The sequence below is a fragment of the Ziziphus jujuba genome, chromosome 4, assembly GCF_031755915.1.
Source record: "Ziziphus jujuba cultivar Dongzao chromosome 4, ASM3175591v1".
In the NCBI taxonomy this organism is placed as follows: domain Eukaryota; kingdom Viridiplantae; phylum Streptophyta; class Magnoliopsida; order Rosales; family Rhamnaceae; genus Ziziphus; species Ziziphus jujuba.
In genome coordinates this window covers 14,660,297-14,688,190 of record NC_083382.1, presented here as the reverse complement: position 1 = coordinate 14,688,190, position 27,894 = coordinate 14,660,297, and the positions used below count along the sequence as shown (strand labels likewise).

The window sequence follows — 27,894 nt, the reverse complement described above, 5'->3', positions numbered from 1 at the left end:
TTTTTGTACATGATTCTCGTGTCAATCTTATGTATAAGGATCCAATTTCATTATTAAATTCTCCATATTATTTGATATGTGGAAAAAGCAATAAATAAGAAGGAAGATAATTTAAATGGATGGTAATTGAGTTCTCAAATATTGGCTCTCTAGTTTCTGACCATTAGAACTTGTTTGAATGGTATGCATTGAAATGTAGTTAGTTTTAGATTGTAAAATGTGATTCCCAGCTTGCAAGCTTCTTCCAATCATTTTTACATGAACGGCTCCATGGTAGTATGTCCAAATGAGAGTTGTTAGGAGGGAATTAATTGTGCACTTGTGGAAACTATTTAAATAAATGGATATGAAAGTGTAAAATAAATGTAACAATTTCCTATTTCTCATCTACCCTCATTTTTCATTGACTGTCTCGAATAAAGTGGAAAATATTAAATCAATTTTTTTGATCATCTCTCATTTCTCATCTATCCTCATTAACTTCTATCCCTCTCTCTTACTCTCCCTGCTACCATATTAAATGAATACTGTGTGTCTTCCTCTCTCTTTCTCTTTTGTTGGTTACGTACCTTTCAGCCTTTCTTTGCATTGACGAACATTGCAGAAAATCCCAAAATCTCTTCAGCTCAGTTCACTCTCCCTGCATACCCCCAACCTTTTGTGATAACAAGAAGACTAAAAATCTTCATTGTGGAGCCCATACACTTCAAAAGGATGTAATTAAATTGTATGTTTCTGCAGATCAGAGTTAAAGATTACCTTGTATGTGGATATATATACATATATATATATATACATAATTTGGCTTTATGATACTTCTTTACATAATTTGTTTTGTCATTTATAATAATTTTTTTCCATCTTAATGTTTTGAAATCATGAACTCCCAATAGTAAACATAAATGGCTTAATAACTAAGCCAAAAAATAAATACAATATACTTCATATTAATTTTGTTAATTGATTTTACGAAAAAAATTTCCTAAAATATACTTTATGTATAGCTGATAGATAAAGTCAAAATCAAATAATGACTTAGCCTTAGCACAATACTAGCAGTGAGGAAAAAGTATGAATTGGTACGAACAAAGGGCGCGTTATAAACTATAAACAAAAATTAAATATAATATTATAAAAATGAATCAAAAATGTTTTGTTTGAATTCACAGAAAGGTGATATCGAGGTCAAATTTAAAGCATTAGAACTTTCAATGGATCGATTTAATTAATAAATATATATATATTAGCCTAAGAATAAGAATTTAATTAGTCAATATTGTATTAAAAAAATAACCTTTACATTGTCAGAAAGGGAAAGCATTGACCAAATATGAAAACTCGTTTGTCTTCTCTATCCAGCAGCTAGTACCTTCTATCAGCTTTCACAGGGTGTGTTATAAATATAAATATGTGTACAGATATGTATACATTTTTCCCTTATATTGGATTCATTGTTTGTCACGTTTTGACATGATATATAAGTGGAAGTTCTATGTTGGTGCTATTTTATGTAAAACAATCCATAAATGGTTCGGAAATTTCCATTTGAAAATTACAACCTTTGTTTGTTACATACGGTCCATCAGTAATTATGAAACACTTGCTTGTTGGAAAATTTAACGGTGATTCCATCAGAATAGTTAATTTTTCCATTTTCTAAAAGCAAACCGATAGGACAATCGAATTTGTCCACTTCTCTAATGTTATTGTAAACGAATGACATGCTAAATGTAACTATATTTATGATGTTTAACAAAATAATCCACAGAACACCACATTGTCAACATTGCATCCATTTAAGCTAACGTTATGTTATGATTTAGCACATGTGCCACAGATTTGACATCTTAATCTACTTGATCCACTATGTCTGTCAAGAATAGCTATTCTACTAGGTGTTAATATGCAACATTTAAACAGCATTTGTACTCATTTACATAAAATGCATTTGTATTTTATCTTTACTCATTTACTGAAAATGCATTTGTATTTGTATTTAAAATGGTATTCTACTCATTTGCATTTAAAATGCTATTCCACTAGGCGTTAATAACATAATTGTTTGGCTTATTTTCTGTACTCATTTACTAAAAATGTATTTGTATTTTTTCATTACTTCTGCTTCAGGATTATAGTTAAACCTTCCAGCAAAGATTCTACGATTGCAGAAGTAGATACTTAGTATGTTTTGAATTGGTAAACCCTTTGTGCTCAATGTCATAAATTTCAGTTTTACTGTTCTACGATAGAATATGAAGTGTATGTTCTGAAGGTACCTGGAGATACCAACATCAAAGAACGAAGATTATACATATCAAAAGGAATTGTATGTTGGCCGAACTTGAAGATGTTGTCTACAACGCTCTCAACTTAGATTCTACACAACATCAATTAATCTTCAAGTTCATATATCATGTGTGTTTGTCATGTGAGCCGTACGTTGTGGAAAATGATGAAGACCTACAAAGGTTTATAGAAGAGTATAGTTCACACAGACCTTAAGACAGATCTCCACTTATTGTTGATGTGTTATCCAGGGTTCCAAAGAGTATTAATACTGCTGGATGTGTTGTGAATAGTATACCTACAAGTTCAGGATTTATGACTACTGCCCCACTATCTACAGTTCCCGAGACAGCTACTTGTACCTCTGATGCCGACATGTAGTCCCCAGAGACCGAACTTCATGTGCCGGAAACTCAACCTGGATTCTCTGAACATTAAATTTGTGAAAACAATGTGCAATCTATGGAACATGATCATGATAATGAGCGCTTCGACATTAATGATATGAATGAATATCGTGGACATGATTATGATCAAGATGAACAATTTGAGGTTGAGGTTAACACTGATCGTAGTGAAGATGGGTTACGAGACATTTGTTGGACCCAACATTTGGGACTTTCAGCTGGTGATAGTTTACATGGTGAGTCTCCTTATGGTAGTAGTCCAATTGATAATGTGAGTCTCCTTATGGTAGTAGTCGGTGGTCCGATGGCCGTGATTTTTGGTGGGTCGGCCGGACTTGAGGAGAGGATCAAGGCTAGCTAGCGCGTGTACAGTAACTCGGCCGGAACAGGATCGATTCGCGGTGGCCGGCGGTGGAGGGGAAAACTCACCGTCAAACTTCGGAGGTCCAATCCGGGCGCGTCCGGCGGCCGTTCGCCGTGAAACTTGGAGGTTTTGCCGGAAATGAGGAGGGCAAGCTTGCTGGCCGGCGCATGTACAGTAACTCGGCCAGACAGTTTGAAAATCACCGGTGGCCGGCGGTCTCTCTCTCTCTCTTTTTCTCTCTCCTCTCTCTCTTTCTCTCTCTTCCGCGAGACTTTTAACAAATAAAAACCCTTGTGTGACACTGTTCATGCCACGTGGACCAATCAGCAGATGACACGTGGCATTTTACTGTTCACCGATCCAAAAACATTAAAATAATACGGTATCCGGTAAACTTCAAACGTCCATAACTTTTTAACCGGATGTCCGTTTTGAGCGTGCCGCTAGTCTGTGAGCTCGTATCGACGAGCACTTCACAACCATGCATGAGTCAAAGCTCATTTCCCCAAAAACAAAAAGTCAACTCCAGCACCCCCTGGACAGTTTGGACCGCAACTTGTTTCGTCCATAACTTTCAAACCGTAGCTCCGTTTTCGACGTGCTACCAGTCTACGAACTCGTGGCATCGTGCACTTCGCCACGGTACCCTGGTCAACTCGAAATTCCCACCGAGTCAAAAAGTAAACTTTTGACCCCTTCGGTCAACGGTGAATGGTCAACCTCGATCAACGTGCACAGATTTCGGTGCGATTTGGAATGGGGTGTTACAGTCGAACCAAAGATGACGGTGAATGGCTATGCATATGATGTTCGGCCTGCAAAACACAATGGTTATTTTGCAGTTCTTAAACTTTAACAACAAATAATTGCTGAATTACAATATATAATTTAATAATACCGAAGCACTAAAGTAAAGTATACTAAGTTGTCTAAATGATACCTGATGCTTTTGTTGGTCAATAACAGAACTAAGCATCTTCCTTAACGCTGCCATCTCTTTATTTAATTCATCAAATTTTGCCTCCAAGCAAGCAAGCTAATCAATATCAATATCCAAAACATAAGTCAACATATATTAGTACAACATATGAAATACAAATTTGCGTGCAAGTAACAATTGCATACCCTGAAATTAGCATCTGGAGGGCCACTAGAATGCTCCTCAGCTTTGGACGCATCTTTAGTGCCAACATCTTTAGCGCCGACATCTTTAGCGCCAACTATTGGTGCTACAAGTGGAGGTGACGTGTAGCGCACTTCATGTATGTTAACTGCTATTGTTCACCAGTAATCCATAGTCTTCTCCTCATCGGTAGCATCTAAACTCCAGTGCACAACATACTACATGAAATGAAGAAAGGAAAAAAAAGTAAATTTGGAAACTGACTATGGTAATGTAACTTAAATGTAGTTGTACCATGTAGTCTAAAAAAAATTTGCCTTACATTGTTATTTGAGGTGAACCAATTATGGACAGCAAAATGGTTCGGTTGCCTTGTAGTATGCCATCCAAGGATCCTTGGACAATGGTTTCCCACCGGTCGGCAAATTGGTTACCAAAATCAGGGATTGCTTCAAACCCCCACAACTACAAAATATAAATTATAGGTTATTAAATATAATTTTTAAGTAAACGCTACATGTATTAAATATATTACCGTACCTGAAACGCTAATGGAAAACCTTTTAGGTCATAATACTGTGATTTATTCTTTACTGCACGTCCTCTATGCTGGAATGCATTGTGGAATGAGTTGATCGTCTCCTTGTAGCTCAGAATGCCCCAAGGGTAGGAATTAAATACCTCGATATCAACAACCAAATCAATGAATTTTCTGAGTACACCATGAACTAAGAAATATAGTAACGCAATTCTTACAGCATCCCAATCATCCACAAAAAGTGTATCCTTGAATAATCATTTCAGTTCAGGCGGTTTCAAGTCAGTCCTGTCATCTAGCAACCTCGTTCGCAGCTCATTTCCTTTTGGATTTAGCATATCACACATCGAAGGGTACCTACAAAATTTAAGCCACTAATGAGTGCGAATTCCCACTTCGTAAACCGCACTCCAGATCTGCCGAAGTTAAACTCCAGTACTTCTGGATTGTTGGACACAACTTGTCTGCAAAGCAGGTGATGCACTACCTGACCAGAGAACCGGAGGTTCTTCATGTCAAGTAAGTGTCCAAAACATGTTTGTCTATACTTTTCCAGCTGCTCACTTATGAGGACACTTGTAATTACTTTGTTCGCTTTTATTGAATTCCCGAATGAATGTGCCCTAACTTTAAATATATCGGCATCCTGCAAGATCCGTTCCTTTGGAGCATCGATGGGCTGCAAAATGAATTACATAAATGGAATTGACATCAACGATTTAATCATACCCTATTTTTCCACCCTAACTTGATAATAATAATTTCCAACTAAATCTTAAAACATATGGGTTCACATTTTTGGACAAGTGGTAATTACCGATGTAACCATCGGTAATCAACCTACAATGAACTAAAAAAAATCCCAATGGCCTATCGGCAATTACCGATGGCCATCGGGTGAAGTTTTTCTTGAGTTTTCACATTCATGAATAAATACTGACAGATGTCTTATCATATACCGCACAAAACAACATAAATGAATATAAAACTTACCATATCAGATGGGGGGAGAGGAAAGTGGAACGTGCCCTCGAAGTTTGGCTCTTTCCATCTCAGCTTTGGATTTCTGCCTAGTAGTTCGTCGACGCTTAGAGTCGGGTGCTATTGTGCTACCACCGCGTCTCTTACTTTCCACCTTCTGAACTCCCTTCTTCAGTTGATGTCGCAAGTTCCTCTTTGGTGCCATTATAAAGTACAACCTACAAATGTACATTGACAACATTAATAAACTTTTATCTAAATTTAACAACATTGTCAACTATGTATACATACATATATAAATATCCACAATCCTCAATTTCATACGCTCTCTTCCTAAGGATATTGTGTATGCCATCTACAAAACATTTACTGAACATTTACTGTAGAGCAGTGTGTTTACTTCTAAATCTTTCTATCTTCTTCTTCTTTAATTTTTTTTTCTTTTTTGGGGATAAAGTGTTTGCGTGTTTGCTTCTAGCTAACCATGTACCTAAAATTTTATGCACCGATCTTCTCTCTCTCTCTCTCTCTATATATATATATATATCTATACCTTTAGAAAGTACTAACTCTGGAATTCTCAACTTCAATTCTAATTAATCATAAAGTATTTTTCTCTTATCTTCAAGTACTGATTTTTAGTAATAAATTACCCTAGCAAAAAGGAAGAAGAAAAAACTTAAGAGAAAAAAGAAGGTCTGAAAAGCAACTAAGATTTCTAATGCAGCTATAGTCTAAAGTGGGGTTTTAATAGAGCAACCCACAATTGTGGCCAATTATGATGCTACATGCAGAAGCAGATAAAATGAAATATTGAAATGACTGGAGAGGAAGTAGTCAATTCACCCAAAATAGAAAAACAAGAAAGTGAAGTATAGAGGTGGAAGACTAGATAGAAGCGACGCAACAGCCAGATTGTTATAAGCCAATCAAAAGCAGCCCTTAGACTGTATATATACATATCATATTCATGTTATATTTAATTATTTCTTACCATACAATATATGTCTAAAAAATGTGCACAGAAAGTTGCAGACTATAATCTGAACATATAGGTTAAGCTGGACGGCAACATGTCCACCACTTCTATATGAGTATGTCAACTAATGTAGCTACATCTCTTCCCCATACTGCTTGTGTTTAACTTGATTTGGTTATAAAAGCTCAGACCTACTGACACCTATATATGCTATACAAATCATTCACTTTATATTTATTTTATCTGTATACAAATCCAAAAAGAAATATAATTAGTTTCCTAAGGGTCAAGTACGTTTTTAAAAAAATTCTTCTTTTCAACCCACAAAAGCAGTTTTCTAGACAGAGTTTGAGTATCATGCACTAGTGAGATAACACCTTTAGCTTAAGGATTTAAACTTCGATTAGGGTAAAAATCCTTGTATCCCTAAGTTGTAACAAATACATATATATACATATATTATGTTTTTTTTTTATTACAAACTAACATTATTACAAACTAACATTATTCTTCATCAAATTCATTGATTTCCCTGCCTTCATCCTTTATTTATTTTCCATGCTCAGGGATGTCGATGGAACCCAAAAAAATTTTTTTTTCTATAAAAATTTTTAAAAAAATTTAAAAAAATTAAAAACGACGTGTCATCTGGGTGTCGTTCATCCCAGATGACATGTCGTTCAATCCATCTACAACCTTTGTCCGAGTCGACCCGAACTCGCCTAAACCAGTCCCGATCCGATTCTTGACTCGGTTATTTCTTCCACCTCCGGCCACCGTTCAAGGCCAAACCGGTCCCATTTTTTTTCTCTCTTCATTTCCTACTAATATCCAATATTAATCTATCATAAAACCTAGGTTATAATCACTTCCATACAAAAACCTAAATCTTCAAAAATTCCACATTTTTAACCGGTTCTAAACACTAAACACAAATCACAAGTTTCAAAGTCTCATTGTACTAAATTTGTAAGTATTTAACGGTAAGGCAACAAATAAATACAAAAAATAAAAATAAAAACGCACACGGGTCCACGGCAAGGCAACAAATAAACACAAAAACAAATCAACACCGGTGACGGTAAGGCTAAAAATCCACACAAAAACAAACCCACACCGGTCCCATGGCAACAAATAAACAAAAATATTCAACCAAGTACTTCGGACAATGCTAAGATGAGATGCACTTTTGTTTGGTTTTTCTACGGCAACTTTGGTTTTTTATATTTGTGTATATTCGTGTAAAGACAACTTTGTTTAGAAAAAGTAGATTTTTGTTTTGCTTAAAATATAACAGGATATGTAAGTAATTTTTTTTTTATTTAAGATTACAATGGATATTAAGGGGGGTAGAAAAAACAATATCAAATGAGAAGGCAAAAATCATTAATCTCGTCCCTATGAGCATATTGGGCCAAATTTCCCGGATAGGGTTGGTATGAAAACAAGTTTTTCAATGATATGTACGTACAATTATTGTAGATGTTGGCACTTGTCAGCTCCTGGCTTTTAAAAAGCTGTTTGATGATGAGTTTGACAAGGGTGAACGATTGTTGTGTTTGGACCATAAAAATTATAAAATTATCTTCTTCAATGCATTTTAAAAATTTTGTTGACCAGTGGATGCTGGGAAATTGTCTGCTACTGGGCTTTTGAAAAGCTGTTTGATGATGAGTACGAGGAGGGTGAGTTAGTTTTAGCTAATAAATAGTTAGCTAATAAACAGAAAATGCAATGTTCGTTGATGAGTAAGAGAAATAACTTGGTTGATGGTGTGGGGGGCATGATGAAAAAGGAGCTTGGTCCAGTAGCCAAGCTTTATTTATTTATTATTATTTTTTTTTCAGCCAAGTTATTAGTATTATTATTATTACTATTTTTTCACTTTTTCTACGGTTAAGTGTTTTCTTACTTTTTTTGTTTTGTTTTTTTTTAATAATCAAGTTATATTTTACTTTTCCAAATAGCCAGGCCTTTTCTTAATTTTCCAATAGCCTAACTATTTTTTTTTTTTAATAGGGCTTTTCCAATAACCAACTTTTAATAGAATTTGATATTGCTTTTTAAACATTTGTGCTTAAAAATCTACTTTATATTTTGATGATTATTAGAACATTTATTAATGCAAGAACAAATATGACAAAAACACCATATTTACAAATATTAGGGTCCTCATTCCACCATCCATTGCTTCTAGATTATAACCCTTGTAGTTAGGTTCTTAATTTCATTTTTGTCATCCATTCCACTTTGCATAAAACGACATTCAACTTGCATATTTTCGTTTTGTCTTTGTTAACTGGTTGCATCATCATAGCAATTGAACTTTTCATTATCAAGTGTCCAAATAGAGTAGCAGTTGCATTTTCATAGAAAGCAAAATAAATACAGCTTAGATAGATTGGAAGTTGATTATGAGATTCTTACCTTTGTCTCCTTTCCACAAAAAACTTTCATCTTTTGAATTTTATTAGGTCTCCATTAATTTTACTACTAGCACTTGACGAATGCATTATATGTATGCATTATTATTGTCTTGAGATTTGAGGTTCGATGTATGGCGTTTATATTTAAAATGGGTTGTACGGTTGTAGATGAATATGACCAAATTCGGAGCTACTACTATTGTTGTAAATGACAAGGTTTTGTAAGTTATGTTGGAGCAATCCTACTTTTATAGGTGTAAGGAGTTGTGCCTATGAAGAATTCTGCAAAAAAAATTCCAACGAGGGGTGTGAATGGTACTTTATAAATCTAATCATAGGACTCCAACATTCATTTCTAGCTTTCAAAATTTTTTATTGCATTATCCCAACAATAATGCATTTTCAAATTTTAAGGGGCATGATTGATATATTTTTTAGTATTTTATATTTAAAACAGCTTAAGGGTATTTAAGTTATTTTACAAGGCCATGTAGAAGAGAAAAAGTTTAATTCTGAAGGATGAATAGAAGTTAACACCAGGGAAAGATTTTAATATTTTTTAAACCTAAGGACTAATTCCTAGTAACATTAAACCTGGGGGGCTGGTGTAATATTCCCCTTTCAATATTTTGCAATTTTTGTTTTCAACATTGAAAAGTACAGGTTTAGTTGTTCAATTTTTCAATTTCTGATAGATTTAGTTCAATCTCTAATTTGGAATAAACGAATGGCTAATGGCTTGCCCACATAGATGGGGTTTAGGGATGAAGTTTTTTATATTTGGATTGAGGGCTGGGGTCACGTGACATGTAAATGAATGGAGCTATTACTCATCCATTTCTCAAATTGGAAATTGGATTAATCTACAATAAATTTAAAAATTGAAGCCCTAAATCATTATTTCTAAAAATTGTGGATTTAAATTGCAAATTTTGAAAATCAATATAATTAGTCCAAAGATATGTATCATAGAACCTTCTTACATATATGCCTAAGCAACTTCGTGGTACTAACATAATAATAATAACGATAATTAATAGTTATTAATGCAAAAATTAACAATCAAAGTTGTTCATCCTTATTCACCATTAATGAACATGTAATGGTTGAAAATAAAAAATGTAGTTAGAAAGTCTTTGGAGGCATTGGTGTGGCAACAGCGAAAGACCTTCCAAACGGTCTATTAAAAGATCTCTTTTTTTTTTTTTTTTTTGAAAATTCTATTAAAAGAGATTTTAGAGTTTACATCAAAAACAAAAAATAAATAAAATAAATAAATAAACATGTAAAATTATTATTTCTTCTTACCTTGTATGACCAATTAAGCGTCTTTTACAAGCTTAAATTATGGCTCAATAGGAAATAAAATAAATAAATAAATATATTATTTAGGGATAGAAAATATTCTAATTAGTATTCCTAATCTATTTAAATTTTGACAATTCAAATAAATTTGACTATAGAATCCTAGTTATTTTGTAAGTTGAGTAATTTAGATGTATCTTTTTTTTTTTAATCTAAATATTTACGAAATGATAAATATACCCTGATAAATTATTCTGTAGGATGGGTTTATAATTGAGGTGGTAGGACTGTTAAATTTGAAATTGTCAACTTATTAAGATTTAACACATCACCTATATATATATATATAGATATATATATATCCATATAATCAATGTAAAATTGAGAATTTTTTAATAACAAATTAATCTTGCTTAATTATTGCATGTTTAACATATTCAATTTTCTTATAAAGAATTTTCACTCAAAAAAATATTTTTTTTTATAAAGAATACTTTTATTTTGATCTAAACATTTTGCTGTCCAAAGAAACCCTAAACATTTAACCAAAAAAAAAAATTATATCAAATTATATTTTGCATGCTTAAGGTACATGCTTTTTTTTTTTTTTTTTGGGGTATAATACTTAAACTTTTGTTATGATATATAATACCTATATGTCATACATGTATATATATATATATAGATTGTAGGAGGAGGTATTGTACAATATACATATTTACACTAGTTTCTGTTATGCAAAATAAATTTTCTACTATATGTTCTTCTGTTATACTTTTATTTTTGTTTTAAACATTTTATTTTGACATCTCTCTGCTTTAAAAAGAAATTAAATATGTTAAACATGCTAGAATTAAGCAAATTGATTTGTTAGTAAAAAAACTTACCAATAATAAATTGATGATGTGGATATATAAACAATGTGCTAAATTTTAACATTACTATTATGGAAAAAACAGAGAATAGAATGGAGGATTTTCGAGAGGAAAGAATATTGTTAGAGCCAGTGAGTCCAACAGGGGAGTTCTTGAACAACTCAGTGTTATCAGTTTCAATTCTTGCTGTTTTGGAAATTGAGATTCCCATTACTATTGATATTTCGCAAGCTATGTCTTTGGTTTGTGGTGTTGTGCTTCCCATCAACCCACGTTTCTGTTCCATCATGATGTGCTTTTCCACTCCCTTTTCTTTTCTTCACATCTTTCATTTTAATAAGATTATTATACAATTCTTTTTTTTTTTTTTTGGGGAAATTCATTATTTATTTATTTAGAATTGTATTACTGTGTATATACATATTAAAAAAAATTATATATATATATATATATATTTGAATCATGAGACTTGACCAATTTATTTAGAAAAAAAAAATAAAAAAAAAGAGTAATACTTGCACTTTGACGTACTCTAAAATCACTTAATTTTGTTTTAAAAGCTTTAAAATTAATTTTACCACATTAATATCTTCATTTTCAAAATTGTTACAAATTAATTCAACTCAGTTAAAATTAACTGAGTTCATCAAATAGATATCGCGTGCGGTGCATGTGGCTTGCAAATATAATTTTTTTATTTATTTTTCACATTTTTCCATTTAAAATTTTCAAAAAAATTTAAGATCCCCAAAAAATATATATATATATATCTCATGTTTAAAAAAATTCTTCAAGCCCAAAAAACATTTGGTATTTTTATTGAGCTTTAGGAATTTCTTTTTATTGTCTGTTATTTTTTCTGGGCACTCGAAACTTTTTTAACCACATTGTATTTTTTTAGACCCTTAGATTTTTTTTTTTTAACCATATGGTAATTGGGCTCTCAAAATTTTTTTTACCATGTGATATTTTTGGAATATATATATATATATTTTTTATCTCAGATTTTTTTGTGAATATTTGGCATTTTTTTCTAGCACCCAGAATTTTTTTAACCATGTAATTTTGTTTTTTTTTTTTTTTTTTTGTGCTCTTGGATTTTTTAGAAAATTTAGTATTATTATCGAGCCCTCAAAAAAAAAATTTAAATATCAAGTATTTTTTATCATGCTCTTGAAATTTTCTTTTACCATCTGGTATTTTTTTGAGCTTTTAAATTTTTTTTTTTTGAATATCTGATATTTTTTTGGAGTTTTCAATTTTTTTTATCATTTGGTATTTTTATCATGCTTTCAAAATTTTTGTACCATCTGATTTTTTTTTTTTTTGCTCTCATATTTTTTTAATATTTGATTTTTTTTTTAGCATCTGGTATTCTTTTAGGCACTTAAATCTTTTTTTAATCATCTGATTTTTTTTTTTTTTATGATGTTGAAATTTGTTTTGAACATTTGGTATTTTTTACTATGCCCTCAAAATTATTTTTTTTACCACCTAGTACTTTTTTGAGCTTTTGGAATTTTTTTTAAACATCGGATAGGTTTTTTTGGGGCTCTCAAAATTTTTTTAATTTTTTAAATGAGAAAATCTAAAAAGAAATTAAAAAAATCAGATTTAAAGGTCACATGTGCCACATATAACCCTATTTGATTCATAAATCATGTTTTCTTTAAAATGCTTGGTTTAATTCATAAATTTGTGAAGTTATATATATATATTGAATATTCTTAATTATAGTGTTGCCCACAAATTTTAATCAGAGATAATTTTAATTCGTCGACCTAATATCTCCTTTAAAGATCTCACCCATACATTTTTTATTTTTTATTTTTAGTAATCTCACCTATACATTTGAGTTCTTGTTTGTAATGTTTTTCATTTTTTGACAAAATACTTTAATCTTTAATACGATCTTGTTTAATATCACTAATATCTTTAACACGAAATCATCCAATCAAAACACCAAATGAATTATACTTAAATAGTATATTAAATAAGGAAAACATGCATATACTTGCATAAGGTTTGGTTCGTCTTTTAGTTTTGTTTAGTTTAGTTTGGAATTTTTTTTTTCTTCTTCTTCTTATTTTTATTATTTTACAGTCATTTCAAAGAATTAACTAATAAAAGCTGTACATACCAGGTTGAGGATTCCAATGGAAACAAAAAATGGCAGAATGTGGAAGTGAAGTTTGAAGATCATTTAAATTTCCCAAATTTTCCCTTTGGACTTTCACCAGAATCATATGATAAATATCTTGATGAATATTTATCGAAGATAGCTACCAAAAAATTTCCATAAAACAAACCTCTATGGGAAATTCATATAGTAAAATACCCAACTAGCAAAGCAGCTGGTAATATCATATTCAAGTTTCACCATGCACTTGGCGGTGGCTACTCTTTAATGGGTGCTCTTCTTTCTTCTCTACAAAGAGCTAAAAATCCTTCTTTTCCTCTAACATTTCCTACATGCCAAAGCTCCAAACTTAAAACAAATGGAAGCATAATTCATCGTCTGCCTCAAATTTTCTCTTCGATATTATATACCATAACAGATTTCGGTTGGAGTCTTATAAAAAGCAACTTTTTAAAAGATGATCAATCACCAATAAGGTCTGGGAATTATGTTGGAGTTGAATTTCAGCCAACAATATTAACTACCATGACATTCTCTCTCGATCAAGTGAAATTAATCAAGAATAAGCTTGTAGCCGTAAGATTTGTAGCCGTAAGATTATAACTAACTCTATATAATATATAACAATAAGGCTCTTATCTATGATCTTGAATTAAATTTAATGTTTACGAATGACCTAACACTAATAGGTGCTTCTAAGTGCTAATAAAGGAGCCTATAAGGGTTTATAAACCATTTCTAGACTTTACGTTAATGTAGAATTTGGATAGGAGAATTTATATATATATATATATAAAATTTTGTCAATTTTTTCCCTTAATTAGTATTATGCTTTTTTTAAGAAAATATAACTATTTGAATGCATGCTTGCATGGTTGTTTAAAACTTTGTAAATTATCTTATTTAAATCATTAATTTATTTTGTTAATTAATATTGTATTCATAACTGAATTAATTAATTTCTATTTTAACATGACAGACTATAAACGACAAGATTTGTGGAATAATAATCTTTGGCGCTCAAAAATACATGCAAGAGATTAACGAAGAATCAGCAAACTCGAATTGCACAGCAATTGTGTTGCTGAATACAAGGATGCTTATGGATTATGCTTCTGTTAATGAGATTATGAAACCTGAGTTCAAGACGCCATGGGGAAATCAATTTGCTTTTTTGCATATACCAATTCCCAAATTTGGAAATGATCAATTTTCAAATCCATTGGATATTGTTCGGTATGCCCAAAAAGTAATCGGGAGAAAGAGAAAATCTTTATCTGTTTACCTCAACGGCAGGCTATTGGAGATGGTGAAGAAATTGAAAGGCTATGAGGTGGGTAATTTTTCTCATTAATTAATTTTAAGCTACATATCTAATTTAATTCTAACCCATTAATCACCATTAGAGGATACTTATAATGAGTAAGTTATAGTGAATAACTATGTTAACTTGATATCGTATTCATTATAAGTATCCCCTAATATAACCATATTTCTCTTTTATAAAAACATAAAAGAACCTATATAGTGTAGCCCCAATTTGATTGGACTATACTTAAAATAATCTAGCTTGCCTATTCAATCAAAAGATCCATATTTTATTAGTTTAGCGTCAACAACATTTAAAAACATGAGATGATCGTGAAATTTTCGTTGAAATTTTTATATTTTCAAAGGATGGATAGAAAATTTTAGCCCCACCTAAAAACAGGTTAAATTTTCAAAAATTTCACAGAAATTACTAATATTTCCACAAAATTTCTATTGAAATTTCTATATAATATCCACGTCAATTTTTTTTTTCATAATTTTTATGAAAGTTTCATAAGTTTTCATGAAATTTTTGTGAAATGTTTTCAAAAAATTGAATAAATATTATTTATGTTTAATTGTTTAACTATCCATTATATTTTTTACTATAATAAATTTAATATTTCTATAAATATTATAAAGTAGATATAAATTACAATATAGGCAAACATACAAATATATATGTGAAATAAATGATAAATATTATATTATAGTAATAAAGTATATAACTATTATAAAAATGTGCATGAAATATATTCAATGCAAATATAATTAAATGGATTGATGAAATGCTTATAGTATACAAAATCTATATAATTGGCATATTTACAATTATATGCACAATTATGAAGGAAGTATAACTTTTAATAATTACTTATCATATAAAGAAAAGATCAATAATTTGCATCCACTTAGAAATTTTATGTGGTATTGAAATGACATTCTATGATATATAATATAATTATAATAATTATTTTATATATTTTAATTAATAAATAATTTTACCAAATATATATTTTTTTATTGATAATAATATATTTATGATTATTAATGCTTACAATACATGATTAACTAAAAGAAATACAAAATTCATCCAATAGTTTTTATTTTTATAGTTAGTTTGACATTTAATTAATTAAATAAGTTAATCCAAAAATTTCAATAAAAATTTTTATTTTTTAAAATAATTTTTCATTAATTTTAATCAATTTTATAATTTTTATCCATATTAAATCATTTTTGATATTTTTATAAATATTTTCATATTTTATACTTTTAATATTTGGATCTATATCGATTTTTTGAAAGCTGTGTTAACCCATAATTTTTTTGGTTCCTCTAAGTACAACAAAAGTAACAGGATAATAAAATAATCTTTTTTTATCTGAATTTAAATAAATATGAAAATTATTTTATTCCAGGCAGCAGCAGAGGTCATGTACAACACGGTGACAAATGCAAGCATGGTTATCTCAAATATGATTGGTCCGGTGGAACATATGGCTTTGGCTAATCATCCTTTAAGGACTGATATTATTCCTTGGACGGGACACCCGAGGTACATAAATTGAATCTCGATTTCTTTATTTATTTATTTTTATTTTATGTTTGTGTATACTTGTGTTTCAAGAACTTAAAATACATACTTTACATATGTTTAATTGTAAATTTTTTAATAAAATGGTTTTATATTATCCATTAAACTGGCCAATTTCAGTTGGGAATTTTTTTTTTTAATCATTAACAGTATTATATCATTTTTGTGTGTTCTATTTTTTTATTTTTTTTGGGGGGAAAATTTTTTTTGATGTGTGTGTTGCTTTTATATTAAGTTTTTGTTAGTTAGATCGGTTTTTATTTTATATTATTGTGGGATTTTATAGGACCTGAATATAAGCATTGTGAGTTACATGGGGAAGCTGAGCGTTACCTTTGGAACTAAAGAAGGACATATAGACCTGCAGAAGTTCAAGTCATGCATTGAACAAGCTTTTGACACCATCTTCAAAGCAGCACAAAACTCTTACTAGAACTAGGATTTTTTTTTTTTTTTTAAATGAATAAGGGGACAAGCCTTTGAAAGATAAAACTTAAGGCATAAATTAGTTTCCTTAATATATATTGGATTGCTTCACGATGGACGCTTCACGCCCCATTATACTTGCTAAGACGCATAATTTCGATACATTATTATTATCATTATTTTACATTCTAGTTAGAGTGTGAAACTTCCCCTATAAAATAAATGTGCAACTCTATGTACGGATACATACATATATATATATATATATTTATATATGTATCTATCATTATTATTATTGTTGTTGTTGATATTATTGTTATTATTATTATTATTATTATTATTATTATTTGGTGTATCGTTCCATTTATATATGGAAAAACTTTATCACGTGAACGTAAGGCTAAGTCAAGGTTTTAAAAAAAAATTATAGAAATTTTGTTTTTCCAACAAATAGAAAAGAAATTTAGATCTCGAATGAAAATTGATAAAATTTTTATAATATCTATGAAATTTTTTTATATTTCTTCATAATTTTTATAGAAGTTTTTATTAAAATATCTACATTAATCATTTCATAATTTGGTTAAAAAATTCATAATTTCCATATAAATTTTAAAGTAGAAATTTTGAAAATATCAATTAAATTAATTTTTTTAATTTTTTATTAAAAACTTTATAAACATTATTGATGTTTAGTAAAACTTTTTACTCAACTAAATTTATTGATAGCTTTTTTTTTTTTTTTACATTTTAATTGCCTTACAAAAATTAAGCAAATAAAATATAAAATTTATCAAACAAGTCTACTTATCCCATTCGTAGGAAAAAATTAGTGTTACAAGTCATAGGTCTACCTACTTATTATTATTTTTTTTTACAATAATAATTTTAATATTTGTATAAATATTCTAAAGTAGACAAAAATTAGAGAATAAATAAAAATTGTGTAAACTAAATTTATAATTGTGCATACAGTCAATCAATATCTAATAATAATTATCATCAAGTATAGTCATATTTAATACAAGATCCATATAGTTGGCATATTAACAATTGTATACAAAATTATTAAAGAAAATCTTTTAATAATTACTTCACATATATTATATTTTAAAATAAAAATAAAAAAGAGACTAATCATTTTTAACTATTAAAATGTCTATATTGTATTGAGATGACATTTATAAAATATAATGTAAATGTAATAATTATTTTATATATATCTTAATTAATAAATAATTTTATTAAATATGTTTTTTTTTGTTTTTTTTTTTGCATATTTCTTATTAGCAATTATATATTTATAATCATTAATACTTATTATAAATTAATTGATTTTAGAAAAATATAATATCCATTCAATATTTTTGTAATTTTTATAGTCAATTTGATAATTAATTGATTGAATAGAATAATTCTAAAGTTTAAATAAAAATTTTTATTTTTAAAAATAATTTTTCATCAATTTCTATTATATATATATATATAAGTTTTTATTGATATTTAATAATTTTTAATATTTTTGTGGATATTTTTATATTTTGAATTGTTAATTTTTTCTTCGATATTGATTTTTTAAACTTTGAATTAAATGAATTATATATTTTATAACATTTTATTTATTTTAGAAGATTGGATATAAAATCTTTATATTTTGAATTTATAAAGTAATCAATTAAGTTGTCATATATATATATAAACATTATTGGTAAAGGTCATTGTTAGTAACTGTTCTACATTTGCTACAAAATTGAAAATTAAGAGTTTTAATTGGAAAAGTTTTAAAACATAAAGCCTCCATTGCACCAAAAAAAAAAAAAAAAAAAAAAAAGGGGTGCAAACGAGATGGTAGAGGTAATAAATGCATTTAAACATTTAATTTTATTTTTGCTATATATATATGATATTAACATTGTTTAGGGGGGGAAAAAAATGTCTTTCAAATAGAAAGGCCTCTCTCTCTCTTCTGCCACATTTGTACCGTCCATGCAATGGGTTTTTTCTTCTTCTGCACCAACCAATAATATTGTACAGTATTAGGGGCTATGATATTACCTATTAAGGAGATGAATCGAAACAAAAATATAATATGAGGGGTTATAGTCAAATCTTTCCAAATAGAGATGTTTTCTGCTTAAAAGAAAACAAAAGCAAAAGGGTTGAAATGAAATTTAACTTTAAGAAATTAAAAATTAAAAAAAAAATCCAAAAAATTTATAGCTGCATAAGAAAAGAGAAATGAGAATTGTTTCGGCGACATTGTCTTATTATGCATTTAAATGGTGGAGCAGAAGAGCAAAATAAAGAGGTTAGTGCGAAATGATATTAGTGCATATACATCCTCTTTACCCTTCCAAACTTAGAAGCGAATTCTGTAAACCCCAAAATTCCTTTCGATCTTCGACTACACTTTTCTGTTCCTCTGGCTTCAGTTTCAAGCTGAGCTCTATTGCTTCTTTCCGGTGCTTTTGCAGCAAAAATCATTCACAAGGTGTTTCTGCCAAAGAAAATTTGGAAAAATTGTATTATCTTACCTTGTGTTTATTTTATAATTATTCCCTTTATATTGTTGCATATATGAATGTGGGCAAGCTAATATCTCTGACAATAAAAGCAAGGGCTGATTCCATTTAGCAAGTTGTCTTTTCAAAAAAATATGTTCTTGGCTGTTAAGTAGGTATCCAACAATAATATTGTATAAATCGTAATCTTAACAACTCAAAACTTTTCATTTCATTGCTTATGCACGGTTATAACTTATATGTACCTACTAAAGGGGCTGAGATCATATTGGTAATTTGTTTATCCAATACCCTGGTATAGGGAACATTCTCCAATAAAGAATATGCAAGTGAAAATTTTATGTTAACTACTCAATGTACTTTGATTACGTCTTTTCTTTGTTGTGTTGATCTGAATATTGAATTTGATTCTTTGTGATTCTGAATTATAGAGCTTCTCGGCCCTGGCAGCTGATTCTCCATAGGACAGGGGGAGTGTATGGAGCACTATGGCCTTTTATATTTTCAGTTTACACATTCCTTTTGAGTTTTGGAGGCATGTCTGTGGTTTCTCAAATATTGCAAGAGCCTAATCTTGATCCACAAACTGAGGTCAGCATATTTCTTGACTTTTATGATAATTCTGATTACAACTGCATTCATTTACACTCTTTGATGTTGGATAAATGTTAGACATGATAAGAGAATGATAAAAGGCTTAGTGGAGTACTTTCTTTCCCCCTTACATCTCCACATAAAATTTGCTTACTATGGAATGTTAGACATGGTAAGAGAATGATGAAAACGCACATAAAATTTGCTTAATATGGCAATATCCTCACTCCATGATCATCCATGTAGCCAGGTATGGATTGACAGGTAAATTTTCAGTTTCTATGGTTTGATCTGGGATGGCATCTGCTTGTGTCCCTTCCAATCTTCACTTTTGGAATGAATCTGCTTCTCACGGTTTCTTAAGGCATCAGTTGTATAAGCAGCTATGCAGCTTTTATGACAGTTACGGCTTTCAATGGTGTATGTTAATCAGTCTGTCTCAAACTTTTCAAACTTTACTTTACCTTCTTTTCTTTTTTTTTTTTTTTTTTTTTTTTTTTTTGGTTCCCTCTCTCTCTCTCTCTCTCTCTCTCTCTCTCTCTCTCTTAGTGCAGGCTATATCACTGTTTGTAGCAAAAATTCTTGAGCTCATTGGAACTTTGCTTCTACTTAAATTCACTGTCAAGCCACAATATAATTTCATGAATTTCTTCAAATCTACGGAGTCGTCAAAAGATAGGAACTGGCTGTTGGCATCAGCTATTGGATTTGGGTTTCTTGTCTCATTGGTTTCTATTACATCGTTCCTTGCGGACAAAGCTGTTGAACCCAAGGTTGGTATGACAAACTTATCTCCTTCTGAATTTGTTTTATAAACACTGACTTACTAAAATGGGTACCAAAATTTTTGGACCTGTTACTTCTTCAGCTTATGGCCATATTTTTACGATCATTATTTGGAGATATGAAAGCCAAATGTAGTAGCATTCTCATTTTCAGTCTCAAGAACTGATTAGGTAAATGTCGAAAACAAGTGAAGGAATCATGTCATTTCGTTTGCCCACTCCGCAGGTTTCTTTTGTATTGGTGGATAAAATGTAATAGGCATACAAATTTAATTGGAAGGGAACATGGAAAGTGCTTTTGACAACATTATGATCTCATTTGGTTGTGTTGACCTTTGAATTGTGGAAGACACACTAGTACTTAAAGAGGGGTTTCCAGTTATAGAAGGGAGATCATATCCTTTCGATAGAGCTTAATCAAATGTTTCTGCTATTGGTATATTTTCTTTAACAATTTTTCTGTGATTTTAGCATCATTTGAAATCAGCACCATGCTTAGGATCTAGTTTAATTTAGTCTAGTTTAAGGACAGGTTTGAGTTGCTAGAATAACATTGACTGGTTGTAATTAACATAAACTGGTTTCAGGTTAATAGGACTCCTAGAAAGAGGACAAAAAGGGCATAGATTACTTGATTAGAAAATTATGCCGAGTTAGTCTTACATTAGCTTGGGAACAAATTCTAAGATTTCATTTGTCAGTATTAATGAAAAAAAAAAAAAAAAAAAAACAAAGGGAAAAGTTCCAAAATTTCAAATTACTACTTTTTTGTCACTTTTAATAACTTAAAGCATCCCCTTTTACATTTATTATTTCTTTCAAAAGTTAAAAAATATATTTTGTTTGGGCGGCTCCAAGCCCAAAGATTTCAAATCAATTATTAATTAATAAAATTACTCAATTTATTATCAAATATGTTTTTTTTTAATGGCAATATACATAACAAATATATATGATTATTAATTAATAAAATATTTTATTAGTTTATTTTATTTTATTTTTGAGATAATTGACCTTCAAATAAAAAAAATTAGTTTTTTAGAAAATTTAAAAATAGACCCTTCTTAGCTAGATGTTCACCTTGATAGTATCTTTTTTTTTTTTTTTTTTCTACATCAACTTGGTAGGATATTTAGATAAACCGATTGGAAAAATATTTTTTTTTTCAGTGTAACAATAAATAAATCCATTCAAAATGCTCTACCTATTGTAGGATTTTAATTAATTTATGCAATCTTTTATTCTTCAAGATCGTAGGCTTTAAGATTAGAGTCACTTTTTACATTAGAATTTGTTATTTCGGTAAAATTAATTCGTTACTTGATATGAGAGTCTTTTTTTATTTCTATAGATATTATTCATGGCAACTATAGGCAAGGTTCAAAAAATCAGTATCGATGGAAATATCAAAATTTTAAAATGCGAAAACCTCCATAGAAATATCGAAAAATATTAAATATCGATAAAAAATTATAAAGAATGATGAAAATTCGTTTTAAAAAATGAAAATTTTTACTGACACTTTAGAATTAGCTTATTTAATCTATCAATTATCAAATTGATTATAAAACTTGCTAAAATATTGAATGGATGTTATATTCTTTTTAGTAAATTGATTTATAATATGCTTTAATAACCATAGATAAATTATTATTATTAATAAAAATATGTCAAAAAATATATATATGATAAAATTATTTATTAACTAAAATATATGAAATGATTATTACAATTACATTGTAGTTTATAAATATCATCTTAATACCATATAGAATTTCTGAATGGTTAAAAATCATCGGTTTCTTCTTCATTTTGATTTTGAGATATGAAATGTGAGAAGTAGTTATGAAAACATGTATCTCTCTGATAATTTTGTATAAAATTATTAATATGCCAACCATATGAATCTTGCATTATTAATTGACCATATGTATAACTACTACTCGTTGATGGTTGAGTTTAAGATGGTACCCATGAGTTGCTACTTGATGACATTCCATAAATATCCATTGAATACAAGTTATAAAAATGACTTGCAACCCTCATTGATCCAAAATTCATAGAAATCGAATCCTCTTCTTGTTGTGATATCTCCATGTATATGTTTTATCATTTATTTATCCACATTTGTAAAACAGATATTCCCGGCAATAAGATTTTCTAAGTTCAAAAATATGATTCACAATCTTTGTATTTTTGCTTTATCGATATTTAATAAGTAGAACTTATTAATGTCATTCGATTAAATTCATTTTATTTTGCTTATATCACTAAATGTTTAAAAGGCAATTAAATGGTAAAAAAATTATCAATGACGTTGATTTGATAAATTTTTTTACTAAATATCAATAATATTTATGAATTTTTTTAAAAAATTAAAAAATTTCATGGATATTTATAAAATTTCATAGAAATTTCCATGGAAATTATAGATTTTTTAACTAAATTGTTAAATATTTTATGTGTATATTTTTACAGAAATTTCCATGGAAATTTTGGTAAAATTCTATCTATTTCTATTTGAAATTTAAATTTTATTTCGACCCCTTAAAAAATAAAAAATTTTGAAAAATATTCGACAAAATTTCGGATATTTTAAAGCATGACTGTAGGATCAAGAAGCATAAAGCTTTAGGTTTAATTTGAATTGGCAGGTCTCATTTGTCACGATTTCTTTCACTTCATTTTTTGGATATATAACATAAAAAACATTTTTAATGATGAATATGAATTGCTCGATATGAGATATTGTTTAAATTTAACAATCAATTGTAAAGTATTTTTCATGATAATATGTATAAAAGCTAGTTATGACTATTCATTAATCAAATATTTTATTATTTTATTTTATTTTTGAGATATTGATCCTTAAAAAACAAAAAATAGTGTTTTAGAAAATTTCAACCTTTCGAAGTATAAGATCACGTTGATAGTATTTTTTTTCTTTTTATTTTACTACTTTAGCGTAATAGAGTATTTAGATAGATATATTAGAAATGTAATTTTTTTTTTTAGTATAGCAATAGACAGAGCTATAAGAGATTTTCTAACTAGAGTAGGATTTTAATTAATTTAAACTTACTTTTATTCTTCAGAATCATAGACTTTATATTAAAATCACTTTTTATATTAGAGTTCGTTACTTTAATAAAATAAATTTGTCACTTGATATGAAAGTCCTTCTTGGTTTCTATAGATATTATGTATAGTAACTTTAGGAACAAAAAGCATAAAGCTTTAAGTTTAATTTGAACTAGTTAGTCCTATTTGTCATGCTTTCTTTCTCTTTTCTCTAGTTGGAAGATCTTTTATTTCACTTTATTCGTCGGTTACATTACATATAAGAATATTTTCAATAATAAATGTGAAGTACTATATACATGATATAGAAATTTACACTGTTTAAATTTAAAAGTCAATTGTAAATTTTTTTTAATAGTGATATGCATAAAAATTATTTATAACTATTAATTAATTAATTAATTAATTATTTTATTTTATTTTATTTAAGATAATTGACCTTTAAAGAAAAAAAAATTACTTTTTAGAAAATTTCAAAACATACCTTTCTGAAGTTGAGGTTTATCTTGAGAGTATCTTTTTTTTTTTTAATTTTTTTTTTGTTTGCCACTTTAGATTGACAGGGTTTTTTATTTTTCTTTTCCACATTAGCTTCTTAGGGTGTTTAGACAAACCCATTGAAAAAAATAAATTTTTTTAGTGTAGTAATATATGGGGCCATTGGATATACTTTACCTATTTTAGGATTTTAATTGATTTATGTTTTTATTCTTTAGAATTTGAGGCCTTACAATCTCTCTTCATACTAGAATTTGTTACTTCAACTAAATAAATTTGTTACCTGATATTTGAATCCCTCTTGATTTCTACAGATATATTCATAGTAACTTTAGAACAAGAAGAATAGAGCTTTAGGTTTAACTGAATTAGCTAGCACCATTTATCATGTTTTCTTTCTCTTTTTTCTAGCTGGCAGACTTTCTCTTTTGTTTTAATGGTCAATTGTAATTTTTTAAATGGTAATATGCATAAAAACTATTTTAAAGCTACTAATTAATTAAATATTTTACTAGTTTATTTATTTATTTTAAGACAATTGACCTTTTACGAAAAAATTTTAGTTTTTAAAAATTTCAAAACACACTCTTCTAAAGTAGAGGGTCACTTGACTGTACATCAATGTGATACTATGTTTTTAGCTTTTTGTTTTCTTCCTTTTTCACATTAGCTTGGTTCGTTTAGATAGATCCATTGGAGAAGTAATTTTTTTTTTTTTTTTTTTTTAGCATAGCAAAAGATAGAGCCATTGGAGATGCTCCATTTATTGTAGGATTTTAATTAATTTTTGTATTCTTTTAATCTTTTGAATTTTAGGCTTAAGATTAGAGTTTATAGTAGAATTTGCTTCTTTAATAAAATAAATTTGTTACCTAATATTAGAATCTCACTTGATTTTTATAGATATTATTCATAGCAACTTTAGGAACAAAAAGCATAAAGCTTTAGGTAGTCCCATTTGTAATGTTTTATTTCTGTTTTTTCTAGTTGGTTGACTTTCTATTTTGCTTTATTCTTTGCATACATAAAATATAAAAATGTGAATTGCACTGGCATAAAAATTGAATTTCTTAAATTTGATAGCCAAATGTAAATCCTTTTATATGCATAAATTTCTTTTTATGGCTATTAATTAATGAATATTTTATTAGTTTATTTTATTTGTATTTTTTTGAGATAATTGACCTTTTAAAAAAAATTTTGTTTTTTAGAAAATTTCAAAACATACCATTCCGAAGTAGAGGATTACCTTGAAAATACCTTCTTTTTTTTTCCCACTTTAGCTTTGTAGGATGTTTAGACAGAATAGGTGGAAATAATTTTTTCTTTTTAGTGTAGAAATATATTAAGCTGTTGGAGATACTCTAACTATTGTATATTTTAATTAATTTACGCTTTCTTTTATTCTTCAGCATCCTAGGCTTTAGATTATAGTACATCTTTATATTAGAAATCATTACTTCAATATAATAAATTTGTTACCTGATATTAAATTCCCTCATGATTTCTATAGATATTATTCATTGTAACTTTAGGAACAAGAAGCATAAGCCCTTAGGTTTAATTTGAATCAGCTAGTCCCATTTGTTAAGTTTTCTTTCTCTTTATTTTATTTTATTTTTTTATTTGGTGGACCATCTTTTTCTATTTAATCTTTGGATACATAATATTTTAGAACATTTTCAATGATAAATATGAATTGCTCCATATGCGGCATAGAAATTGACACTTTTTAAATTTAATAGTCAAATTATAATTCTTTTTAATAGTAATATGCATAAAATCTACTTGAGTTAATTAACCTTTTAAGAATTTTTTTTTTTTTAAGAAAATTTCAAAACAGATCCTTCCAAAGTAGATGCTCACATTATTAGCATTTATTTATATATTTTATTTGCTACATTAGCTTGATAGAGTTTTTTTTTTTTTTTTTTGGGCGTTTTAGACTTCATTTTTGTAATGTGTTTAAACAAACCCATTGGAGTAATTTGTTTTTAGTGTAGCTATTGATAAAGGCATTGAAGATGCTTACCTCTTGTAGGATTTCAATTAATTTATGCTTTCTTTTATTCTTTAGATTAGAGTCCTTTTTTAGACTAGAGTCCTTCTTTATTTTGAAGATGCTTTGCTTTAGATTAGAGTCCTTCTTTATATTAGAATTCGTTACTTTAGAGTCTCTCTTGGTTTCTATGGATATTATTCATAGTAACTTTATGAACAAGAAGCATAAAGCTTTTTAGGTTTAATTTGAATAAGCTAGTTGCATTTGTCATGTTTTCTTTCTCTTTTAGCAGACATTTTATTTTGCTTTATTCTTTGGATACATAACATATCAGAACATTTTTAATGACGAATATAAATTGCTCTAAATGTAGTATAGAAATTGATATTTGTCTAAATTTAACAATCAATTGTAAATTTTTTTAATGGTAATATGCATAAAAATTATTTATCATTATTAATTAATTAAGTGTTTTATTATATTTTTGAAATAATTGAACTTGCGAAGAAAATATTCTGTTTTTTAAGAAAATTTCAAAACAGATCCTTCCAAAATAGGGATCACCTTGATAATATCTGTAACTTTAGGAACAAGAAGCATAAGCCCTTAGGTTTAATTTGAATCAGCTAGTCCTATTTGTTAAGTTTTCTTTCTCTTTATTTTATTTTATTTTTTTATTTGGTGGACCTTCTTTTTCTATTTAATCTTTGGATACATAATATTTTAGAACATTTTCAATGATAAATATGAATTGCTCCATATGCGGCATAGAAATTGACACTTTTTAAATTTAATAGTCAAATTATAATTCTTTTTAATAGTAATATGCATAAAATCTATTTGAGTTAATTAACCTTTTAAGAATTTTTTTTTTAAGAAAATTTCAAAACAGATCCTTCCAAAGTAGATGCTCACATTATTAGCATTTATTTATTTATTTTATTTGCTACATTAGCTTGATAGAGTTTTTTTTTTTTTTTTTTGCCTTTTAGACTTCATTTTTGTAATGTGTTTAAACAAACCCATTGGAGAAGTAATTTGTTTTTAGTGTAGCTATTGATAAAGCCATTGAAGATGCTTACCTCTTGTAGGATTTCAATTAATTTATGCTTTCTTTTATTCTTTAGATTAGAGTCCTTTTTTAGACTAGAGTCCTTCTTTATTTTGAAGATGCTTTGCTTTAGATTAGAGTCCTTCTTTATATTAGAATTCGTTACTTTAGAGTCTCTCTTGGTTTCTATAGATATTATTCATAGTAACTTTATGAACAAGAAGCATAAAGCTTTTTAGGTTTAATTTGAATAAGCTAGTTGCATTTGTCATGTTTTCTTTCTCTTTTAGCAGACATTTTATTTTGCTTTATTCTTTGGATACATAACATATCAGAACATTTTTAATGACGAATATAAATTGCTCTATATGTAGTATAGAAATTGATATTTGTCTAAATTTAACAATCAATTGTAAATATTTTTAATGGTAATATGCATAAAAATTATTTATCATTATTAATTAATTAAGTGTTTTATTATATTTTTGAAATAATTGAACTTGCAAAGAAAATATTCTGTTTTTTAAGAAAATTTCAAAACAGATCCTTCCAAAATAGGGATCACCTTGATAATATCTGTATTTGTTTTTTTAGGCCACATCA

At 28.4% G+C, this 27,894-nt stretch overlaps 2 protein-coding genes across 2 annotated transcripts; both read left to right on the top strand.

Moving 5' to 3' along the window:
* The first annotated feature begins 11,376 nt into the window (after positions 1 to 11,376).
* On the top strand, positions 11,377 to 16,306 carry LOC132803552 (wax ester synthase/diacylglycerol acyltransferase 4-like). Its single transcript, XM_060816772.1, has 3 exons — positions 11,377 to 11,526; positions 14,404 to 14,757; positions 16,157 to 16,306. Exons 1-3 carry the CDS (start codon positions 11,377 to 11,379, stop codon positions 16,304 to 16,306), a joined length of 654 nt encoding a protein of 217 aa, XP_060672755.1.
* A 3,449-nt stretch (positions 16,307 to 19,755) lies between these two features.
* LOC132799356 (uncharacterized) lies at positions 19,756 to 21,317 on the top strand. The gene is made up of 3 exons (XM_060816625.1): positions 19,756 to 19,871; positions 20,429 to 20,647; positions 20,743 to 21,317. The coding sequence occupies exons 1-3, from the start codon at positions 19,818 to 19,820 to the stop codon at positions 20,824 to 20,826; spliced, it is 357 nt and encodes a 118-aa protein (XP_060672608.1). The 5' UTR covers positions 19,756 to 19,817; the 3' UTR covers positions 20,827 to 21,317.
* The last annotated feature ends 6,577 nt before the right edge of the window (positions 21,318 to 27,894 follow it).

Bases quoted from the DNA above. Each gene is read 5' to 3' on its own strand.
- LOC132803552 (XM_060816772.1), top strand. From the start codon at position 11,377: ATGGAGGATTTTCGAGAGGAAAGAATATTGTTAGAGCCAGTGAGTCCA. The intron at 11,527-14,403 runs GTTTGTGGTGTT...TTAACATGACAG, and splicing joins TTTCGCAAGCTATGTCTTTG to ACTATAAACGACAAGATTTG. The intron at 14,758-16,156 runs GTGGGTAATTTT...ATTTTATTCCAG, and splicing joins AGAAATTGAAAGGCTATGAG to GCAGCAGCAGAGGTCATGTA.
- LOC132799356 (XM_060816625.1), top strand. From the start codon at position 19,818: ATGTCTGTGGTTTCTCAAATATTGCAAGAGCCTAATCTTGATCCACAA. The intron at 19,872-20,428 runs GTCAGCATATTT...CTCTTAGTGCAG, and splicing joins ATCTTGATCCACAAACTGAG to GCTATATCACTGTTTGTAGC. The intron at 20,648-20,742 runs GTTGGTATGACA...TTACTTCTTCAG, and splicing joins ACAAAGCTGTTGAACCCAAG to CTTATGGCCATATTTTTACG.